This window comes from Salmo salar, chromosome 08, assembly GCF_965601325.2.
Source record: "Salmo salar chromosome 08, fSalSal1, whole genome shotgun sequence".
Lineage (NCBI taxonomy): Eukaryota > Metazoa > Chordata > Actinopteri > Salmoniformes > Salmonidae > Salmo > Salmo salar.
This window is the reverse complement of record NC_138298.1, coordinates 7926412-7949950: the sequence shown is the minus strand read 5'-3', so window position 1 is coordinate 7949950 and position 23539 is coordinate 7926412. Positions and strand designations below refer to the sequence as shown.

Below are 23539 nucleotides of genomic sequence, written 5' to 3'. Positions count from 1 at the left end.
TCTTAATCTTGGGTCTTCTGAGATCTTTTGTTCGAGGCATGGTTCACATCAGGCAATGCTTCTTGTGAATAGCAAACTCAAATGTTGTGAGTGTTTTCTGTACGGCAAGGCAACACAAACCATCATCTCCAATCTCATCTCATTGATTGGACTCCAGGTTAGCTGACCTCTGACTCCAATTAGCTTTTGGGATAAGTCATTAGCCTAGGTGTTCACATACTTTTTCCAACCTAAACTGTGAATTTTTAAGTGATGTATTCAAAGACAAGAAAAATACAATGTGTGTTATTAGTTTAAGCACACTGTGTGTGTCTGTTGTGACTTTTTATTTTATTTTATGACCAATATTTGCAGAATCCAGGTAATTCCAAAGGGTTCACATACTTTTTCGTGTGTGTGTGTGTGTGTGTGTGTGTGTGTGTGTGTGTGTGTGTGTGTGTGTGTATAAACTCATAAAAAAATAAACGTCCCTTTTTCTGGACCCTGTCTTTCAAAGATAATTTGTAAAAATCCAAATAACTTCACAGATCTTCATTGTAAAGGGTTTAAACACTGTTTCCCATGCTTGTTCAATGAACCATAAACAACTAATGAACATGCACCTGTGGAACGTTCGTTAAGACACTAACAGCTTACAGACAGTAGGCAATTAAGGTCACAGTTATGAAAACTTAGGACACTAAAGAGGCCTTTCTTCCGACTCTGAAAAACACCAAAAGACAGATGCTGCAAGGAGGCATGAGGACTGCAGATGTGGCCAGGGCAATAAATTGCAACGTCCGTACTGTGAGACGCCTATGACAGCGCTACAGGGAGACAGGACGGACAGCTGATCATCCTCGAAGTGGCAGACCACGTGTAACAACACCTACACAGAATTGGTACATCCGAACATCACACCTGCGGGACAGGTACGGGATGGCAACAACAACTGCCCGAGTTACACCAGGAACGCACAATCCCTCCATAAGTGCTCAGACTGTCCGCAATAGGCTGAGAGAGGCTGGACTGAGGGCTGTTGTAAGGCAGGTCCTCACCAGACATCACCGGCAACAACGTCGCCTATGGGCACAAACCCAACATCGCTGGACCAGACAGGACTGGCAAAAAGTGGTCTTCACTGACGAGATGCGGTTTTGTCTCACCAGGGGGATGGTCGGATTTGCGTTTATCATCGAAGGAATGAGCGTTACACCGAGGCCTGTACTCTGGAGCGGGATCGATTTGGAGGTGGAGGGTCCGTCATGATCTGGGGCGGTGTGTCACAGCATCATCGGACTGAGCTTGTTGTCATTGCAGGCAATCTCAACGCTGTGCGTTACAGGGAAGACATCCTCCTCCCTAATGTGGTACCCTTCCTGCAGGCTCATCCTGGCATGACCCTCCAGCATGACAATGCCACCAGCCATACTGCTCGTTCTGTGCGTGATTTCCTGCAAGACAGGAATGTCAGTGTTCTGCCATGGTCAGCGAAGAGCCCGGATCTCAATCCCATTGAGCATGTCTGGGAACTGTTGATCGGAGGGTGAGGGCTAGGGCCATTCCCCCCAGAAATGTGAGGGAGCTTGCAGGTGCCTTGGTGGAAGAGTGGGGTAAAATCTCACAGCAAGAACAGGCAAATCTGGTGCAGTCCATGAGGAGGAGATGCACTGCAGTACTTAATGCAGCTGGTGGCCACACCAGATACTCACTTACTTTTGATGTTGATCCCCCCTTTGTTCAGGGACACATTATTCCATTTCTGTTAGTTACATGTCTGTGGAACTTGTTCAGTTTGTCTCAGTTGTTGAATCTTATGTTCATACAAATATTTACACATGTTAAGTTTGCTCAAAATAAACGCAGTTGACAGTGATATATATTATATCAGTCAAAAGTTTGGACACCTACTCATTCAAGAGTGTTTCTTTTCTTTTTGCTATTTTCTACATTGTAGAATAATAGTGAAGACATCATACTATGAAATAACACAAATGGAATCATGTAGTAACCAAAAAAAGTCTTAAACAAATCAAAATGTATTTTATTGAGATTCTTCAAAGTTGCCACCCTTTGCAGCTTGGCACACTCTTGGCATTGATGACAGCTTGGCACACTCTTGGCATTCTCTCAACCAGCTTCATGAGGAATGCTTTTCCAACAGTCTTGAAGGAGTTCCCACATATGCTGAGCACTTGTTGGCTGCTTTTCCTTCACTCTGCGGTCCAACTCATCCCAAACCATCTCAATTGGGTTGACGTCGGTTGATTGTGGAGGCCAGGTCATCTGATGCAGCTCTCCATCACTGTCCTTCTTGGTCAAATAGCCCTTACACAGCCTGGAGGTGTGTTTAGGGTCATTGTACTATTGAAAAATTATTGATATACCCACTAAGCGCATACCAGATGGGACAGCATATCGCTGCATAATGCTGTGGTAGCCATGCTGGTTAAGTGTGCCTTGAATTCTAAATAAATCTCAGACAGTGTCACCAGCAAAGCCCCATCACACCACCTCCTCCATGCTTCACGGTGGGAACCACACATGCGGAGATCATTCGTTCACCTACTCTGCGTCTCACAAAGACACAGCGGTTGGAACCAAAGATCTCATATTTGGACTCATCAGACCAAAGGACAGGTTTCCACTGGTCCATTGCTCGTGTTTCTTGGCCCAAGCAAGTCTCTTATTCTTATTGGTGTCCTTTAGTAGTGGTTTCTTTGCAGCAATTCGACCATGAAGGCCGGATTCACATAGTCTCCTCTGAACAGATGTTGTTGAGATGGGGCTGTTTTGAGGCTGGTAACTCTAATGAACTTTTCCTCTGCAGCAGAGGTAACTCTGGGTCTTCCTTTCCTGTCGCAGTCCTCATGAGAGCCAGTTTCATCATAGCACTTGATGGTTTTTGCGACTGGCTTGAAGAAACTTTCAAAGTTCTTGAAATTTTCCAGATTGACTGACTTTCATGTCTTAAAGTAGTGATGGACTGTCATTTCTCTTTGCTTATTTGAGCTGTTCTTGCCATAATATGGACTTGGTCTTTTACCAAATAGGGCTACCTTCTGTATACCACCCCTACCTTGTCACAACACAACTGATTGGCTGAAACGCATTAAGAAGGAAAGAAATTCCACAAATTAAGTTTTTTAACAAGGCACACCTGTTAATTGAAATGCATTCCTGTTGACTACCTCATGAAGCTGGTTGAGAGAATGCCAAGAGTGTGCAAAGCTGTCATCAAGGCAAAGGGTGGCTACTTTGAAGAATTTAAAATATATTTGGTTACTACATGCTTCCATATGACTTATTTCATAGTTTTGATGTCTTCATTATTATTCTACAATGTAGAAAATAGTAAAAATAAAGAAAACCCTGGAATGAATAGGTGTGACTAAACTTATGACTGGTACTGTATATATATATAATAATCTCAGTCCATCTGTGGTCACGTTTGAGTATCTAGTCATTTCTCAGCACCTGGTACCCCCTAGTCCTAATCAGATGATTACATACCTTTTACGCTTTTGAGGGGACGAATACCTATTGTTGGTCACGCATGACCGGTTCTGATTGCATATCTCTGCGACAGCGCCAGAAATGAGGTGAACGCGGGCAGGGCGTAGCACTGCAATGAATCATATTGTGTGTCTGTGTTTCTGTTTCTCCCCACGGCAGTAAGACCTACTACACTGATTAGGCAATCATCCACACTCATGTTACACACACACACACTGAGAGTGAGTGAATGTGTGTGTGTGTGTGTGTGTGTGTGTGTGTGTGTGTGTGTGTGTGTGTGTGTGTGTGTGTGTGTGTGTGTGTGTGTGCCAGTTTTGCCTGCTATGTGTAATCTTTCTCTAGATCTCAGTACTATGGCAGTGTAGGCAGATACAGCCTTTTCCTGGCAAGATGCTACTGCTACAGGCTAACCATCTATTTTGTGTCCCAAATGGCTCCCTATGTAGTGCACTACTTTTGGACCAGGGCCCATAGGGTAGTGCACTTTCTAGGGAATAGGATGCCGTCTGGAACATAGCCTATATCAGTATCCATGCTGCGTCCCAATACTCCTAGGATAGCATCTGTTTCACTCCGATAACCATTGGTCTGAGTGATACACGCGAGTCTTCTCTCTCTTACCAGTCAGGCCAGAGGTGTTCCCGACCATGTGAACTGACTAGGGAAAACTCTGGGCCTTATTTATATGGCTATAACTAGCTAGCGCCGTGGTTTTTCCTTGGTCTGGTCGGAAAACTCCTGGTCTGCCTACCTGCCTACCTACATGATGATGAAGGGAAGGAGATGAGGATACTAGGAGGTTAATGAATTCCATTGGGACGTAGCCCAGAGCAGAGGTCTATATATTTTACAAATTCCATTGGAATTTAGCACAAAGCAGAGGAGAAGTTTATATGTTACAGACATACTAGCGATTTAAAAATAAATGTAAAAGTATTATTGTCACTATCCTGTCTTTCCCTCCTCCTTATGTTGGAGATGGAGATTCCGGAAGGAGAGTGAGAGAGGTATCAGTCATAGATGATAGTCATAGACTCTTTAACTCCAGAATTAACAGTTCGGGTTAGGCTTACTATCCAAGGAGACGGATCGGGGGTGAGGCCTTGCGACAGACTAGCGTCCTGTCTAGGGGGTGTACTTATACCTCAAGCTGCCTCCCACTACAGAAACAGGAGATAGGGCTAGTATCGCCGTTCTGGCTCGGAAGAGGCTTACTTGAGCTGTGTCCCAAACTACACCCTAGTTCCTTTATAGTACACTACCTTTGACCAGGGCCCTATAGTAAAGAAAAAAGATGGGGCCCAGGTGAAAGGTAGTGTGCTCTAAAGGAAACGGAGGTGCCGTTTGGGACGTACACTTAGAAGAACCTGGGCGGTCATGTTACAGGATGTGTATTAGTGTTTGAATGATTCAGGTCATCAGTCTGACTGTCACCGTCACTTCCTGTCTCTGCATAGCTGAGCCTGATATCTATAGGCATGTCCCCTATTAGTCAGCCTGTTTAGAAGTAAATCACCCTAATTACAGACCTGACCGGTGTAAGAGGCGGCACATTGGAGAAAAACTTGTTTTTTTAAAGCGTTGTGCAATGGAAACGTTTTTATTGGACTAGTTCAGTTAGTCCCTCCCTCCCTCTTTGTCTGTTTTCTTCTGTTTTGTGCCTAATGAATACAACCCCTTGGGAAGGATGTCACAAAGTGACCGGTGTTGAGTTGACTACTTCAACTGTCAAAGGGGAGATAGGGAGCGCCTAATTGGTTGAGGAACAGACAGTTCAACCCAATACAATTTTAAAACACTTTTGAGATTGAGGGAAAAAATGCTAAGCCACTATAAATGCATATATATATATTTTTTCACGAGTCATGGTAACTTGCTGACGTTTGCACTCTAGTAAGGACTTAGGACTCTGGTGGTTCAGTGAAATTCATGAGTCTGAATGGAGCTTGATCTCAGGTGCTGAATCTTATCCCCGTCTTCTCACCGAATGTGGTGTACAAGGGGCTGTGTTCTGGAGAACTTATTTCAACAGAGGCAGGGCCTTCTGAAAAAACGGCAAAACGAGCGTTGTTATTGTGCAAGTTCAGGTTGTACCCTCTGTTTCGAAGCGCGCGCTCTCATTTCCTTCCAACCGCGGCGTCCTTCGCAGGCACAGAATCACAGTCACTCACATTCGCTCGGTCTCACTCGTACGTTCACGATTCCCACCCTCTGACATTGGTTGTGTCTGAATGGCACATGGGGCCCTGGTTATAGGGCGCAACTCCCATTGAGTTGGCTGAACGTGAAAACCGTCATCTCTCAACACCTTGTCAAACGCTGTTTTGGAGACGTGGGACAGGACATTTTTATCGATCACACTCTTCCAGATGAATCCCTGGAGGGCTAACGGAATATCTGCCAGACCCAATCACACACCTTGTTTTTATTGGTTAGTTTTTAGGAACCAGAATGATTGCTGGCCCGAGAGAAGAAGAAGAAAAAAAATATTGCCCACAGACACACTCACGGCTGACGAACTCACTCGCGTACACACACACACAGTGACAGCAGCAGATAACTTCCACAGCAGAAGCAAGGTGAACAACGGAAGCCTTCCTGCGAGACCAGTTGCTGCTCGACATTGAACGCTGTTTGTTTACGATGAAGTCCCATACATAGAATTGTCCGTGGTTCACGATGGAGCTAAACACGTGTATCTCTCTCCCACACTTTTCCTCCCTCTCTCTTATTCCCACCCTCCCCTTTCTTTCCCTCTATCCCATCTGTCTCTCTCTCCCCTCCCTCGTTCTCTCCTACCCCCCCCTCCTTCTAGGAGCTGTGTCCCAGCAGACATCTAGAGGCCCTGCCACACATCTCTGGCTAAAGAGAGGAAGACGGATCACCAGTGACACCACAGCGGGGGTGGAGAGAGCGACCGTGCCTGTTGGAAAACCTGTTGGATTTAAATTATCTTTATTACAGATTATCCCACTGCTCTCCTAACTGCCACCCGCACCCTTCACACACACTCACACAGACACACTCACACACACAGACGTAGAGACAGACACAAACAGAATCACACACTGACTCAGACAGTAGAGACGGATAGACAGAGACTAACACCGTTAGACACACACACACAAACTCACACACACACACACACACACACAGAATCACACACACTCCTCTAGAAGTAGCCCTTGAGAGTCACATAAACGTCTCACAGTCACTCAGACTCGCACTCCGAGACTCAGTTGGTTCTCAGGGGTCGTGGTGGGAGGGTGTGCCCCCCCCCCTCTCGTTGCACTCCGCTGGGGGACGGAAGTAGAGGAATGGCCCTGGGGGAATGGCTGGCTGGCTGCCTCGCTCAGTGAGACGGAGGCTTATGTAACAAACAGCCTGCCTCATCTTTCTCTCCTTGGCTAGCTAACACAGCTGGGCCTTGAGTCTACAGACACTGGGGAGGAGCTCATCAGGCCCAACTAGGGAATACAGCTTCCAGCTTCTAATCTTCAGGCCTTCATCCTTCCTCTCTGGCTTCAACTTCACATTGCTTTTATTTTTTTTGTATCCTTTATTTATTTATTTTCAACCATTTTTCAGGAGGACCTTTAAGGGTGTTTTGGATATGTGTACCCTCACGGACACCTCCAGGTTACAGGGACACACACAATTTGACCTGTGTACACGTCTTCTTCGACACACACCTGTAGCAGGTGGGATCGGCCTCTGAGACTTCCTGCTTGTCTCCCATTGGCTCAGGGATGCCCCGACCAGGAAGAACAAAGTCTGAGAGTCTGTCTACGAGCACATTGGCATTTTTTAAGACGCTGTTTGGACTGAAGGGACAGCCATTTAATTAGTGAGGAAACTAGCTGACTTCCAGAGTAACTATAGGACTGCTTGATATTCGTCTCCGCTGATTTTTTTTGCTCTCGTTTTGATGTTTTGTTTTTCCTATCTCATCTGACGATTGAGCCGACCAGGGAGAAAAATAACCAGAGACAAGAATCCCACTTGGCCACAAAGACCATTTTGCTATGTCTTTCTCTCTCCCTCATTATGCATATCAACTACCTGTTTACATACTAGACCAGCTACAGCGATAGCCTACCTTTCTATCGAGGCAGAAAATAAACAATTTAAGTTGCGATCTTTTTATGTATTTTACCTGCGACAAATCAAAAACCTTGCAATCAATCTCTACCTCTCAATCACGTCATACCCTTTGAAAACGTCTGTGTCAGAACCAAATCCATACTCAAGTCGGTCTACATCCCAGACCGAGTAGTGTACAGACTGAACAGTCGACAGACCGTCCAATCTACAGACCAAAACAATCTGTCATCTTAGTCTGGAAGGGGAGAAGGTTAATTGGGTCTGAATGTCATTGAACTGAACCAGAGATCTTTTGAAATATTAAGTTATTGATACGGGCTTTCATTGAACAGGGAATGTATAGCAGGTCAACCAAGACGATCTGCCTCATCCTCTGTACCTAACTGACATTTTGGCGCCCGAGGTTGAGTTGTGTTTTTGAAACCATTTATGAGTCTAGGGGACTAGATGAGAGTAAGATTGTAATGAATAAAGAAGAAATGTAAGTTAAAACTGCTTCACCAAATCATATACATTATGCTTTACTAGGACATCCTACTTATTTTCTTTTGAAAAGGGAGCGTCCAAGATTTTTATATACCACACCCAAACAATCAAGCCATATCACTGCTTTTTCTTTTTTTTGTTGCACTATTTTATTTTTGTATCGTAAAATCACTAAGCCTTCAACTAAGTTATTTACCTCTCGCACGCGCACATTTCTTGATATTCCTCTTTAAAATGTCAAGATATTGACCCAAATCCACTGTAAGGAACCATTTTAAAGACTAAAGAAAAACCAAGCAATTAAAATGTATCAGCCTTGAGATTGCCACACAATTGAGCAGAAGTTGTTGTTGTTGCCCTCCTATATAAGCCGGTAGTTCAAGCATAGAGCGGCAAACGCCTCTATCTTACAAGAACACGTCTTTAAATAGTGGCTTTGTTTATCTTCATGTTCCAGTCCACTTTTATGTTGACCTGTGTGTTGTCCGGAGGACAGCAAAACAAAAGCCTTATCGTGGAGGCGCTTTAAGCCTCTAGTGGCTGGCAGAGTGCATCTCAATCAAATACCCCCCTCTATCTCTGTCTTACCCCCTCTTTTCAAATACCCTCTGTCTTATCTTACCACCTCCTCTTAGACGAGGCCAAAGGTCAATTTCAATAGACATCAAACAACTTCAAGCAAAGGGACAGAGTTGTTTTATGAACACGCGGTTTAGGGAGGGGCCAATCTATACTTTCTTTCTTTTCATCCCCCTCTTTCCGGTGAACATGCAGAAACGTTGGTCTTCTCTCGTCCTGGTCCGATTGAGAAGGGGACTCCTCTACCTCCCTCTCTAACTCCTTCAATCCCTCTCTATCTGTGCTCTTTCTCTTAATCTCTCCCTCCCTCTTTATCTATAATCCCTCCATCCACACACACCAAACAAATCCTCCCTACCCCTTCATCCCCACCCTTCCTGGGAGGGGTAATTCCACCATCCCCCCTCCCCTCTACCCCCCCTCCCTGAGTAAAGGCATTATAGCCTCCCTCCCCTCTCCCCCTGTGATGCCGGGCAGCAGTAAGAGTGGGGGTGCGGGTGGCCTCCCCTCGCCCCCCCACACCGCCTCCCCGTCCCGGCCACTTCGTCCGTCCCGCTACGTACCCGTGTCGGCGGCGACGGCCTTCCTGGTGGGATCCACCACGCTCTTCTTCTGCTTCACGTGAGTACGACCAAACCGCCACCCCCCCGTCACACACGCACACACGTCAGATACACACGTCATACACACACGTCATATGCACATGCCACACACTCATACACATGTCATACACAGATGCTCAAATGCATGGCGTGTACACGTCCTACACAAGTCACACACACACACACCAGACCATCTCCTCAAACACACCCACACCTTTACATAAACACTTATCACCACACACACCCTCACTTGGTGAGTTCTCTGCCTTTCTAGAAAGACACACTCACATGCACATCAATTCCAACACACACCAGTCCCCTACCGCCTGTCTGTAGTGTGACAGTTATTGAGTAGTGCACAGTCAGTCAACCCCTGGCAATGGGACAGAGCAGAGCAACGTCAGACGTAAAGACACACACTCCTCTCTCTACTCAACATGCTCCTCAGCTCTCTCTACTCGACATGTTCCTCAGCTCTCTCTCTCTACTCGAGATGCTCCTCAGCTCTCTCTCTACTCGACATGCTCCTCAGCTCTCTCTCTACTCGACATGCTCCTCAGCTCTCTCTCTACTCGACATGCTCCTCAGCTCTCTCTCTACTCGACATGCTCATCAGCTCTCTCTCTACTCGACATGCTCCTCAGCTCTCTCTCTACTCGACATGCTCCTCAGCTCTCTCTCTACTCGACATGCTCCTCAGCTCTCTCTCTACTCGACATGCTCCCCAGCTCTCTCTCTACTCGACATGCTCCCCAGCTCTCTCTCTACTCGACATGCTCCCCAGATCTCTCTCTACTCGACATGCTCCCCAGATCTCTCTCTACTCGACATGCTCCTCAGCTCTCTCTCTACTCGACATGCTCCTCAGCTCTCTCTCTACTCGACATGCTCCTCAGCTCTCTCTCTACTCGACATGCTCCTCAGCTCTCTCTCTACTCGACATGCTCCTCAGCTCTCTCTCTACTCGACATGCTCCTCAGCTCTGTCTCTCTCTACTCGACATGCTCCTCAGCTCTGTCTCTCTCTACTCGACATGCTCCTCAGCTCTCTCTCTACTCGACATGCTCCTCAGCTCTGTCTCTCTCTACTCGACATGCTCCTCAGCTCTGTCTCTCTCTACTCGACATGCTCCTCAGCTCTGTCTCTCTCTACTCGACATGCTCCTCAGCTCTGTCTCTCTCTACTCGACATGCTCCTCAGCTCTGTCTCTCTCTACTCGACATGCTCCTCAGCTCTGTCTCTCTCTACTCGACATGCTCCTCAGCTCTGTCTCTCTCTACTCGACATGCTCCTCAGCTCTGTCTCTCTCTACTCGACATGCTCCTCAGCTCTCTCTCTACTCGACATGCTCCTCAGCTCTGTCTCTCTCTACTCGACATGCTCCTCAGCTCTCTCTCTACTCGACATGCTCCTCAGCTCTCTCTCTACTCGACATGCTCCTCAGCTCTGTCTCTCTCTACTCGACATGCTCCTCAGCTCTCTCTCTCTCTACTCGACATGCTCCTCAGCTCTGTCTCTCTCTACTCGACATGCTCCTCAGCTCTCTCTCTACTCGACATGCTCCTCAGCTCTGTCTCTCTCTACTCGACATGCTCCTCAGCTCTGTCTCTCTCTACTCGACATGCTCCTCAGCTCTCTCTCTACTCGACATGCTCCTCAGATCTCTTTCTCAATTCAATTCAAGGGGCTTTATTGGCATTGGAAACATATAAACATTGCCAAAGCAAGTGAAGTAGAAAATATACAAAAGTGAAATAAACAAAAATGAACAGTAAACATTACACTCACAGAAGTTCCAAAAGAGTAAAGACAATACAAATGTCATATTATGTGTATATACAGTGTTGTAACGATGTGCAAATGTTTAAAGTACAAAAGGGGAAAAAAATAAACATAAATATGGGTTGTATTTACAATGGTGTTTGTTCTTCACTGGTTGACTTTTTCTTGTGGCAACTGGTCACAAATCTTGCTGCTGTGATGGCACGCTGTGGTATTTCACCCAATAGATATGGGAGTTTATCAAAATCGGGTTTGTTTTCAAATTCTTTGTGGATCTGTGTAATCTGAGGGAAATATGTGTCTCTAATATGGTCATACATTGGGCAGGAGGTTAGGAAGTGCATCTCAATTTCCACCTCATTTTGTGGGCAGTGTGCACATAGCCTGTCTTCTCTTGAGAGCCAGGTCTGTCTACGGCGGCCTTTCTCAATAGCAAGGCTATGCTCACTGAGTCTATACATAGTCAAAGCGTTCCTTAAGTTTGGGTCAGTCAAAGTGGTCAGGTATTCTGCCACTGTGTACTATCTGTTTAGGGCCGAATAGTATTCTAGTTTTCTCTTTTTTTTGTTAATTCTTTCCCATGTGTAAAGTAATTATCTTTTTGTTTTCTCATGATTTGGTTTGGTCTTCTTGTCTTGCTGTCCTGGGCTCTGTGGGGGGTGTTTGTGAACAGAGCCCCAGGACCAGCTTGCTTAGGGGACTCTTCTCCGGGTTCATCTCTCTGTAGGTGATGCCTTTGTTATGGAAGGTTTGGGAAATCGCTTCCTTTTAGGTGGTTGTAGAATTTAACGTCTCTTTTCTGGATTTTGATACTTAGCTGGTATCGGCCTAATTCTGCTCTGCATGCATTATTTGGTGTTCTACGTTGTACACGGAGGATATTTTAACAGAATTCTTCATGCAGAGTCTCAATTTGGTGTTTGTCCCATTTTGTGAGTTCTTGGTTGGTGAGCGGACCCCAGACTTCACAACCATAAAGGGTTCTATAACTGATTTAAAGTATTTGTAGCTAGATCCTAATTGGTATGTCGAATTTTATGTTCCTTTTGATGGCATAGAATGCACTTCTTGCCTTGTCTCTCAGCTCGTTCACAGCTTTGTGGAAGTTACTTGTGGCGCTGATGTTTAGGCCAAGGTATGTATAGTTTTTTTGTGTGCTCTAAGCAAACGGTGTCTAGATGGAATTTGTATTTGTGGTCTTGGCGACTGGACCTTTTTTGGAACACCATTATTTTGGTCTTACTGAGATTTACTGTCAGGGCCCAGGTCTGACAGAATCTGTGCAGAAGATCTAGGTGCTGCTGTAGGCCCTCCTTGGTTGGTGAGGGAAGCACTAGATCATCAGCAAACAGTAGACATTTAACTTCAGATTCTAGTAGGGTGAGGCCGGGTGCTGCAGACTGTTCTAGTGCCCTCGCCAATTCGTTGATATACATGTTGAAGAGGGTGGGGCTTAAGCTGCATCCCTGTCTCACCCCACGGCCCTGTGGGAAGAAATGTGTGGTTTTTGCCTATTTTAACCGCACACTTGTTGTTTGTGTACATGGATTTTAGAATGTTGTATGTTTTCCCCCCAACACCACTTTACATCAATTTATATAAACTCTCATGCCAAATTGAGTCGAAGGCTTTTTTGAAATCAACAAAGCATGAGAAGACTTTGCCTTTGTTTTGGTTTGTTTATTTCTCAATTAGGGTGTGCAGGGTGAATACGTGGTCTGTCATACGATAATTTGGTAAAAAGCCAATTTAACATTTGCTCAGTACATTGTTTCCACTGAGGAAATGTACGAGTCTGCTGTTAATGATAATGCAGAGGATTTTCCCAAGGTTGCTGTTGACGCATATCCCACGGTAGTTATTGGGGTCAAATTTGTCTCCTCTTTTGTGGATTTAGTTGATCAGTCCTTGGTTCCAAATATTGGGGAATATGCAAGAGCTAAGGATGATGTTAAAGCGTTTTAATATAGCCAATTGGAATTTGTTGTCTGTGTATTTGATCATTTCATTGAGGATACCATCAACACCACAGGCCTTTTCGGGTTTTTATTTTTTTATTTTGTCCTGTTGTTCATTCAAGGTAATTGAAGAATCCAGTGGCTTCTGGTAGTCATTTATTGTTGATTCTAAGATTTGTATTTGATAATGTATATGTTTTTGCTCTTTGTTCTTTGTTATAAAGCCAACTTCCAGTTTTCCCAGAAGTGGTTAGAGTCTATGGATTCTTCAATTACATTGAGCTGATTTCTGACGTGCTGTTCCTTCTTTTTCCGTAGTGTATTTCTGTATTGTTTTAGTGATTCACCACAGTGAAGGCGTAGATTCCGGTTTTCCGGGTCTCTATGTTTTTTGTTAGGACATGTTTCTCAATTTCTTTCTTAGATTTTTGCATTCTTCATCAAACCATTTGTCATTGTGGTTAATTTTCTTTGGTTTTCTATTTGAGATTTTTAGATTTGATAGGGAAGCTGAGAGGTCAAATGTACTGTTAAGATTTTCCACTGCCAAGTTTACACCTTCACAATTACAGTGGAACATTTTGTCCAGGAAGTTGTCTAAAAGGGATTGAATTTGTTGTTGCCTAATTGTTTTTTGGTAGGTTTCCACACTACATTCCATTCATCTATAGCATTTCTTAATATTACTCAGTTCCTTTGATTTTGCTGCCTCGTGATTGAGTATTGTTTTGTTCAAGTAGACTGTGATTTTGCTGTGGTCTGATAGGGGTGTCAGTGGGCTGACTGAACGCTCTGAGAGACTCTGGGTTAAGGTCAGTGATAAAGTAGTCTACAGTACTACTGCCAACAGATGAGCTATAGGTGTACCTACCATAGGAGTCCCATTGAAGCCTACCATTGACTATGTACATACCCAGCGTGCGACAGAGCTGCAGGAGCTGTGACCCATTTTTGTTGGTTATGTTGTCATAGTTGCGCCACGGGGGGTATATGGGGGTGGGAATGCTGTCACCTCCAGGCAGGTGTTTGTCCCCCTGTGTGCTGAGTGTGTCAGGTTCTTGTCCAGTTCTGGCATTTAGGTCACCACAGACTAGTACATGTCCCTGGGCTTGGAAATGATTGATTTCCCCCTCCAGGATGGAGAAGATGTCTTCATTAAAGTATGGGGATTCTAGTGGGGGGGTATCGGTAGCACACAGGAGGACATTTTTCTCTGTTTAGACCATTTCCTTTTGAATTTCTAGCCAAACGTAAAATGTTCCTGTTTTGAATAATTTAATGGAGTGAGTTAGGTCTGCTCTATACCAAATTAGCATACCCCTGAGTCTCTTCCCTGTTTCACACTTGGTAGTTTGGTGGATGGGACTACCAGCTCTCTGTAACCTAGAGGGCAACCAGTGGGTCCGTCTCCTCTATACCAGGTTTCTTGTAGGATGACAATGTCTGTATTTCCGATTTCTTTGATGAAGTCCAGGTTCCTGCTGTTTAGGCTAAAGGCAGGTGACCTCAGGCCTTGGATATTCCAGGATGAGATAGGGTTAGGGTTAGCATGCTCCTCAGATCTCTATCTCTCTCTACTCAACATGCTCCTCAGCGCTGTCTCTCTCTCTCTCTCTCTCTCTCTCTCTCTCTACTCGACATGCTCCTCAGCTCTGTCTCTCTACTCGACATGCTCCTCAGCTCTGTCTCTCTCTACTCGACATGCTCCCCAGCTCTCTCTCTACTCGACATGCTCCCCAGCTCTCTCTCTACTCGACATGCTCCCCAGCTCTCTCTCTACTCGACATGCTCACCAGAGCTCTCTCTCTCTCTCTCTCCCTACTCAACATGCTCTCTCTCTCTCTACTCAACATGCTCCTCAGCACTCTCTCTCTCTTTCTTTCATACTCACACACAGTTGAGTGTGTGACAGTAGTAGTGCAGAGTAGGATAGACGGGACAGATCAACGTCAGGGTGTGTGTGGAGGTCGTCAGGCAGGTGGAGGTCGTCTCCTGTCAGTTTGTCTGGAGCGGCCTGTCAGTTCATAGCTCTACTCCAGATTACAACAACAACAACCACCACCATGCTGGAATAGAGGGAAAATAGGCCAGCATCTGTCACCCTTAATAAAGAGCTGTCATTCTCTCTCTGTCCCTGTCCTTCTATATCTATCTCATCCTCTCTCTTTTTAACTCTCGTTCTTTTTTGCAATCCGTCTTCCTCTGAATTTGCTCAACTTGGTTTAATCAGGAAGTGCTTTATTCACTAGACAAATGCGCAGTCTTGGCTAAACCTAACATGAACTACCTCTCTCTCCAACTCTCTCTTGCTCGCTCTCACTCTCTCTCTCTCTTTCTTTCTCTCTGTCTCTCTCTCTCTCTCTCTCTCTCTCTCTCTCTCTCTCTCTCTCTCTCTCTCTCTCTCCCTGTGTTTCAGGGTGTTGGCCCGTTGTCTATGCAACATGTGGTCCCCATATGTGGGTCACCCCGTTCCCATGGCAATGAGACAAGCTCTTCCTAAACAGATACTGTTGACAATTTTGCTCCTGTAGTGCCACTGCCCTTCCTGTCAAAAACACTGTTCCAAAGGCCCACTCCTTTTATTAAAATGTTTTCATAAAATAAATAACAAACACTACAAAATGGCTGCCCTTCCACTTGGTTTGCTATAAAGCTGAAGGATGGGGCTGGACAAATGTAACCACTCTCAAATTCGTAGCTGGAGCTTACTGTCAACAAGACTGCCGTGATATTCCTTCCTTTATTGAGGTGTTCAGAGGCAACGGGGCTCTGCTGTGCTTCTTGTTATGAATAAAGACAATTGATCTAACTTAATTCCCTCTCTTTTTCCCCCTCCTTCTCTCTTTCAGGTGTCCATGGCTGTCGGAGCAGTTCTCGGTTGCCGTGCCGATCTACAACGGTGTCATCTTCCTGTTCGTCCTGGCCAACTTCTGCATGGCCACCTTCATGGACCCGGGTATCTTCCCCAGAGGTGTGTGTGTTGCACAGATGTATAACAACATTTCATGCTCCCTGCAAACTCCCTGTATGACTGTCTACTGTCTATGCTGTGTAGTAGTGTGTTTGTGTGTGTGTTCATGCTGCTCTAGTAAGGGGGGGTGTTCGTGCTGATCTAGTAAGGGGGGGGGGGTGTTCGTGCTGATCTAGTAAGGGGGGGGGTGTTCGTGCTGATCTAGTAAGGGGGGGGGTGTTCGTGCTGATCTAGTAAGGGGGGTGTTCGTGCTGATCTAGTAAGGGGGGGGGGGTTCATGCTGATCTAGTAAGGGGGTGGGTGTTCGTGCTGATCTAGTAAGGGGGGGGTGTTCGTGCTGATCTAGTAAGGGGGGGGGTGTTCGTGCTGATCTAGTAAGGGGGGGGTGTTCGTGCTGATCTAGAAAGGGGGGGGTGTTCGTGCTGATCTAGTAAGGGGGGGGTGTTCGTGCTGATCTAGTAAGGGGGGGTGTTCGTGCTGATCTAGTAAGGGAGGGTGTTCGTGCTGATCTAGTAAGGGAGGGTGTTCGTGCTGATCTAGTAAGGGGGGGATGTTCGTGCTGATCTAGTAAGGGGGGGGGGGTGTTCGTGCTGATCTAGTAAGGGGGGGTGTTCGTGCTGATCTAGTAAGGGGGGGGGGTGTTCGTGCTGATCTAGTAAGGGAGGGTGTTCGTGCTGATCTAGTAAGGGGGGGGATGTTCGTGCTGATCTAGTAAGGGGGGGGGTGTTCGTGCTGATCTAGTAAGGGGGGTGGGTGTTCGTGCTGATCTAGTAAGGGGGGGTGTTCGTGCTGATCTAGTAAGGGGGGGGGGTGTTCGTGCTGATCTAGTAAGGGGGGGGGGGTGTTCGTGCTGATCTAGTAAGGGAGGGTGTTCGTGCTGATCTAGTAAGGGAGGGTGTTCGTGCTGATCTAGTAAGGGGGGGATGTTCGTGCTGATCTAGTAAGGGGGGGGGGTGTTCGTGCTGATCTAGTAAGGGGGGGATGTTCGTGCTGATCTAGTAAGGGGGGGGGGTGTTCGTGCTGATCTAGTAAGGGGGGGATGTTCGTGCTGATCTAGTAAGGGGGGGTGTTCGTGCTGATCTAGTAAGGGGGGGGGGTGTTCGTGCTGATCTAGTAAGGGAGGGTGTTCGTGCTGATCTAGTAAGGGGGGGGATGTTCGTGCTGATCTAGTAAGGGGGGGGGGTGTTCGTGCTGATCTAGTAAGGGGGGTGGGTGTTCGTGCTGATCTAGTAAGGGGGGGTGTTCGTGCTGATCTAGTAAGGGGGGGGGGTTCATGCTGATCTAGTAAGGGGGGTGTTCGTGCTGATCTAGTAAGGGGGGGGGGTTCATGCTGATCTAGTAAGGGGGTGGGTGTTCGTGCTGATCTAGTAAGGGGGGGGGGTGTTCGTGCTGATCTAGTAAGGGGGGGGGGTGTTCGTGCTGATCTAGTAAGGGAGGGTGTTCGTGCTGATCTAGTAAGGGAGGGTGTTCGTGCTGATCTAGTAAGGGGGGGTGTTCGTGCTGATCTAGTAAGGGGGGGTGTTCGTGCTGATCTAGTAAGGGGGGGGGGTTCATGCTGATCTAGTAAGGGGGGTGTTCGTGCTGATCTAGTAAGGGGGGGGGGGTTCATGCTGATCTAGTAAGGGGGTGGGTGTTCGTGCTGATCTAGTAAGGGGGTGGGTGTTCGTGCTGATCTAGTAAGGGGGGGGGGTGTTCGTGCTGATCTAGTAAGGGGGGGGTGTTCGTGCTGATCTAGTAAGGGGGGGTGTTCGTGCTGATCTAGTAAGGGGGGGTGTTCGTGCTGATCTAGTAAGGGAGGGTGTTCGTGCTGATCTAGTAAGGGGGGGGTGTTCGTGCTGATCTAGTAAGGGGGGGGTGTTCGTGCTGATCTAGTAAGGGGGGGTGTTCGTGCTAGTTTATTAACAGTGTTTGTGGTTCTCCAGCGGATGAGGATGAGGACAAGGAGGATGATTTTCGCGCTCCGCTCTATAAGACGGTGGAGATCCGGGGCATCCAGGTCAGGATGAAATGGTGTTCCACCTGCCGCTTCTACAGACCGCCCCGCTGCTCACACTGCTCCGTGTGTGACAACTGTGTGGAGGTACGCTCGCACACACACCGTCTCACATCAACATACAGCTGGACGGGGTCAACATCCCGTATCCTCTAAAGCAGGGCTCTCCAACCCTGTTCCGGGAGAGCTATCGTCCGGTAGGATTTCACTCCAACCCTAATCTAGCACACCTGATTTGATAAGCTAAATCAGGTTAGTTACAACTAGGGTTGGAGTTTAAACCTACAGGAAGGTAGTTCTCCAGGGTTGGAGAGCCCAGCTCTTAACCTCTCTAGGGTATGTGGGACGAAATCGTCCCACCTACTCAACAGCCAGTGGAATCCCGTGGCGCGATATTCAAATACCTTAGAAATGCTATTACTTCAATTTCTCAAACATATGACTATTTTACACCATTTTAAAGACAAGACTCTCGTTAATCTAACCACACTGTCCGATTTCAAAAAGGCTTTACAATGAAAGCAAAACATTAGATTATGTCAGCAGAGTACCCAGACAGAAATAATCAGACACCCATTTTTCAAGCTAGCATATAATGTCACATAAACCCAAACCACAGCTAAATGCAGCACTAACCTTTGATGATCTTCATCAGATGACACTCCTAGGACATTATGTTATACAATACATGCATGTTTTGTTCAATCAAGTTCATATTTATATCAAAAACCAGCTTTTTACATTAGCATGTGACGTTCAGAACTAGCATTTACTAAATTACTCACGATAAACGTTCACAAAAAACAGAACAATTATTTTAAGAATTATAGATACAGAACTTCTTTATGCAATCGCTATGTCCGATTTTAAAATAGCTTTTCGGCAAAAGCACATTTTGCAATATTCTGAGTAGATAGCTCGCCATCACGGGCTAGCTATTTTGACACCCACCAAGTTTGGCCCTCACCAAACTCAGATTTACTATAAGAAAAATTGGATTACCTTTGCTGTTCTTCGTCAGAATGCACTCCCAGGACTTCTACTTCAATAACAAATGTTGGTTTGGTTCAAAATAATCCATAGTTATGTTCAAATATCCTCTGTTTTGTTCGTGCGTTCAAGACACTATCCGAAGGGTGACGCGCCCGACGCGTTTCGTGACAAAAGAATTCGAAATATTCCATTACCGTACTTCGAAGCATGTCAACCGCTGTTTAAAATCAATTTTTATGCGATTTTTCTCGTAAAAAAGCGATAATATTCCGACCGGGAAACCCTGTTTTCGTTCAAAGACGAAAAAATAAAAACATGGTGTCGGCTCGTGCACACGCCCCCAGTCTCATTGTTCTCTGATCGACCACTATCCAAATGCGCTACTGTTTTTCAGCAATGGGCTGCAAAGTCATCATTCACCGTTCTGCCGCCTTCTGAGAGCCTATGGGAGCCGTAGGAAGTGTCACGTTACAGCAGAGATCCTCAGTTTTCAATAAAGAGAGTGTAGAAGGCCAAGAAATGGTCAGAGAGGGCACTTCCTGTATGGAATCTTCTCAGGTTTTTGCCTGCCATATGAGTTCTGTTATACTCACAGACACCATTCAAACAGTTTTAGAAACGTTAGGGTGTTTTCTATCCAAATCAAACAATTATATGCATATTCTAGTTTCTGGGCAGTAGTAATAACCAGATTAAATCGGGTACGTTTTTTATCCGGCCGTGCAAATACTGCCCCCTACCCTAGAGAGGTTAAGAGATGCCTTTGAACAAACCTTTGGTGGAATGAGCCCTCAGGCCCCCCCAGGGATTCAACCCACTGTTATCTAAGGTCAATATAATAGCCTCCACTATCCTATGGGACCAGAGAGGCGACCACCCTTGCAGGGGGGAGGGGGGGCACGCCTGAGAAACAAAGAGTTGGGCACGCTTGCGTAAAGCTCTCGTCCTATCCAAGTAAAAGTGCAACGTGCGTACTGGACACAAACAGTGGAGACGCACTGTCCTTTTAACTTTGTACAAACGGCTCTAACTCGCCCCTTGCTCCTGTCCCCGTCCCTCTCTCTCTCCCCCTCCAGGACTTTGACCACCACTGCCCGTGGGTGAACAACTGTATCGGCCGGAGGAACTACCGTTACTTCTTCCTGTTCCTGCTGTCCCTGACGGTCCACATCATGGGAGTGTTTGGCTTCGGCCTGCTCTACATTCTCTACCACACACAGCAGCTGGACAGGGTCCACTCTGCCGTCACGTATCCTGTACATAGGTGTTGCACTGTCCAAAAGGCCAAGAGTCAGGGTGTTGGGGTTAGTGTGTGTGGTTGGGGGGGTGTTGTGAGAGTGTTGGGGGGGGGGGGGGGGCTGTTGTGAGAGTGTGTGTTGGGGGGGGTGTTGTGAGAGTGTGTGTGTGTGTTGGGGGGGGTGTTGTGAGAGTGTGTGTGTGTGTTGGAGAGGGGGTGTTGTGAGAGTGTGTGTGTGTGTTGGAGAGGGGGTGTTGTGAGAGTGTGTGTTGGGGGGTTTGTTGTGAGAGTGTGTGTTGGGGGGGGTTTGTTGTGAGAGTGTGTGTGTGTTGGGGGGGGGGGCTGTTGTGAGAGTGTGTGTTGGGGGGGGTGTTGTGAGAGTGTGTGTGTGTGTTGGGGGGGGGTGTTGTGAGAGTGTGTGTGTGTGTGTGTGGAGAGGGGGTGTTGTGAGAGTGTGTGTGTGTGTTGGAGAGGGGGTGTTGTGAGAGTGTGTGTTGGGGGGTTTGTTGTGAGAGTGTGTGTTGGGGGGGGTTTGTTGTGAGAGTGTGTGTGTGTGTGTGTTTGGGGGGTTTGTTGTGAGAGTGTGTGTTGGGGGGGGTTGTTGTGAGAGTGTGTGTTGGGGGGGTTGTTGTGAGAGTGTGTGTTGGGGGGGGTTGTTGTGAGTGTGTGTTGGGGGGGTTTGTTGTGAGAGTGTGTGTTTGGGGGGGGGGGGGTTTGTTGTGAGAGTGTGTGTTGGGGGGGGGTTGTTGTGAGAGTGTGTGTTGGGGGGGTTTGTTGTGAGTGTGTGTTGGGGGGGTTTGTTGTGAGAGTGTGTGTTGGGGGGGTTGTTGTGAGAGTGTGTGTTTGGGGGGGGGGGGTTTGTTGTGAGAGTGTGTGTTGGGGGGGGGTTGTTGTGAGAGTGTGTGTTGGGGGGGTTTGTTGTGAGTGTGTGTTGGGGGGGTTTGTTGTGAGAGTGTGTGTTGGGGGGGTTTGTTGTGAGAGTGTGTGTTGGGGGGGTTTGTTGTGAGAGTGTGTGTTGGGGGGGGGTTTGTTGTGAGAGTGTGTGTGTGTTGGGGGGGCGGGGTGTTGTGAGTGTGTGTGTTGGCGGGGTGTTGTGAGTGTGTGTGTTTGTTGGGGGGGTGTTGTGAGTGTGTGTGTTGGGGGGGGCGGGGTGTTGTGAGTGTGTGTGTTGTTGGATGTATAGGTTGGGTTCATGTGTATGTTTTTTGGGCGGTAGATTACTGGGTTTCTGTCTGTCGGACGGTGTGCATCTCCTGAGTATTTCATTTTCAACACGTTTTCGGAAGTCTATGCCTGAGATGAGCCCTGGTCAAAAAGTAGTGTACTATGTAAGGAATAGGGTGCCATTTGTGACGCGCTCTGTGAGTGTGTTATTTGGTGTCTCGGTTCAGGCATCTCTGTTCCCTCCTTAACCCCTGGTCTCTCAGTATGGCAGTGATGTGTGTGGCTGGTCTCTTCTTCATCCCGGTGGCTGGTCTCACTGGCTTCCACATGGTACTGGTGGCCCGGGGGAGAACCACCAACGAGCAGGTATAACACACACACACACCAGGGACAAACCACCAACAAACAGGTATAACACACACACACACACACACACACACACACACACACACACACACACACACACACACACACACACACCAGGGACAAACCACCAACGAGCAGGTATAACACACACACACCAGGGACAAACCACCAACGAACAGGTATAACACACACACACACCAGGGACAAACCACCAACAAACAGGTATAACACACACACACACCAGGGACAAACCACCAACGAACAGGTATAACACACACACACCAGGGACAAACCACCAACAAACAGGTATAACACACACACACACACACACACACACACACACACACACACACACACACACACACACACACACCACACACACACACACACACACCAGGGACAAACCACCAACGAGCAGGTATAACACACACACACCAGGGACAAACCACCAACGAACAGGTATAACACACACACACACACACCAGGGACAAACCACCAACGAACAGGTATAACACACACACACACCAGGGACAAACCACCAACGAACAGGTATAACACACACACACACACACACACACACACACACACACACACACACACACACACACACACACACACACACCAGGGACAAACCACCAATGAACAGGTATAACACACACACACACACACACACACACACACACACACACACACACACACACACACACACACACACACACACCAGGGACAAACCACCAACGAGCAGGTATAACACACACACACACACCAGGGACAATCCACCAACGAGCAGGTATAACACACACACCAGGAACAATCCACCAACGAGCAGGTATAACACACACACACACACCAGGAACAATCCACCAACGAGCAGGTATAACACACACACACCAGGGACAAACCACCAACGAGCAGGTATTACACACACACACACCAGGGACAAACCACCAACGAGCAGGTATAACACACACACACACACCAGGAACAATCCACCAACGAGCAGGTATAACACACACACCACCAGGGACAAACCACCAACGAGCAGGTATTACACACACACACACCAGGGACAAACCACCAACGAGCAGGTATAACACACACACACCAGGGACAAACCACCAACGAGCAGGTATTACACACACACACACACCGGGGACAAACCACCAACGAGCAGGTATTACACACACACACCGGGGACAAACCACCAACGAGCAGGTATTACACACACACACCGGGGACAAACCACCAACGAGCAGGTATAACACACACAACAGGTATAACTGTCCCTTTTCAGAGTGTCTTAATAGCCAAGAGGCTGGACCCAAATCTGGCAGCCCCCTGGACTAGAATTGACCCTGCAATTGCGAAGATTAGCTGTCATCACAGAAATAGTGAGAGATCTGCTTCTCCCCTTGGAAAACGAAGGCCGAGATCAAATCAACGTTTATTTGTCATGTAGACAGGATACAACGGGTGCTTACAGATAAGGCGTTGTTGCCTTATTCATGCCCATTCTTCTTGAAGAGACACGTTGACCCCTTGTTTGCGTCAGATCCAACACTCCGCCCAACCCATCCCGAACAGTCACACCCTCTTATCTGACGCATTTTTTTTTCTGTCGCGTACCTCTTTTGTTGTTGTCTGAGAACTGAACCGTTGGTGTGCGTTTGCGTTGACGTTGTTCTTAAAGGCCCAAAACATTTCATCTCTACAGCGGCCCCGTGATAATCCTCCAAAATGTGACCCCACTACCCCTCCCTCCCTCCCTGTCTCCCTTCATCCCTCCCCTGAATGCAAATGCACAGGTCA

The 23539-nt window shown here is 47.1% G+C and overlaps 1 protein-coding gene across 2 annotated transcripts in view; it reads left to right on the top strand.

Annotated features, from left to right (window-relative positions):
- zdhhc5a (zDHHC palmitoyltransferase 5a) overlaps positions 1 to 23539 on the top strand; it is a 39303-nt gene that overhangs the window by 5692 nt on the left and 10072 nt on the right. Inside the window, exons 2-6 of one of the 2 annotated variants that reach the window (XM_045722681.2) lie at positions 6311 to 9285; positions 15856 to 15977; positions 17900 to 18057; positions 20040 to 20212; positions 21628 to 21730. In XM_045722681.2, coding sequence (XP_045578637.2) covers positions 9131 to 9285; positions 15856 to 15977; positions 17900 to 18057; positions 20040 to 20212; positions 21628 to 21730 — 711 coding nt within the window. In that variant the 5' untranslated portion in view covers positions 6311 to 9130. The remainder of the gene's footprint in view (positions 1 to 6310; positions 9286 to 15855; positions 15978 to 17899; positions 18058 to 20039; positions 20213 to 21627; positions 21731 to 23539) is intronic. The other variant, XM_082978332.1, reaches the window with a different exon arrangement.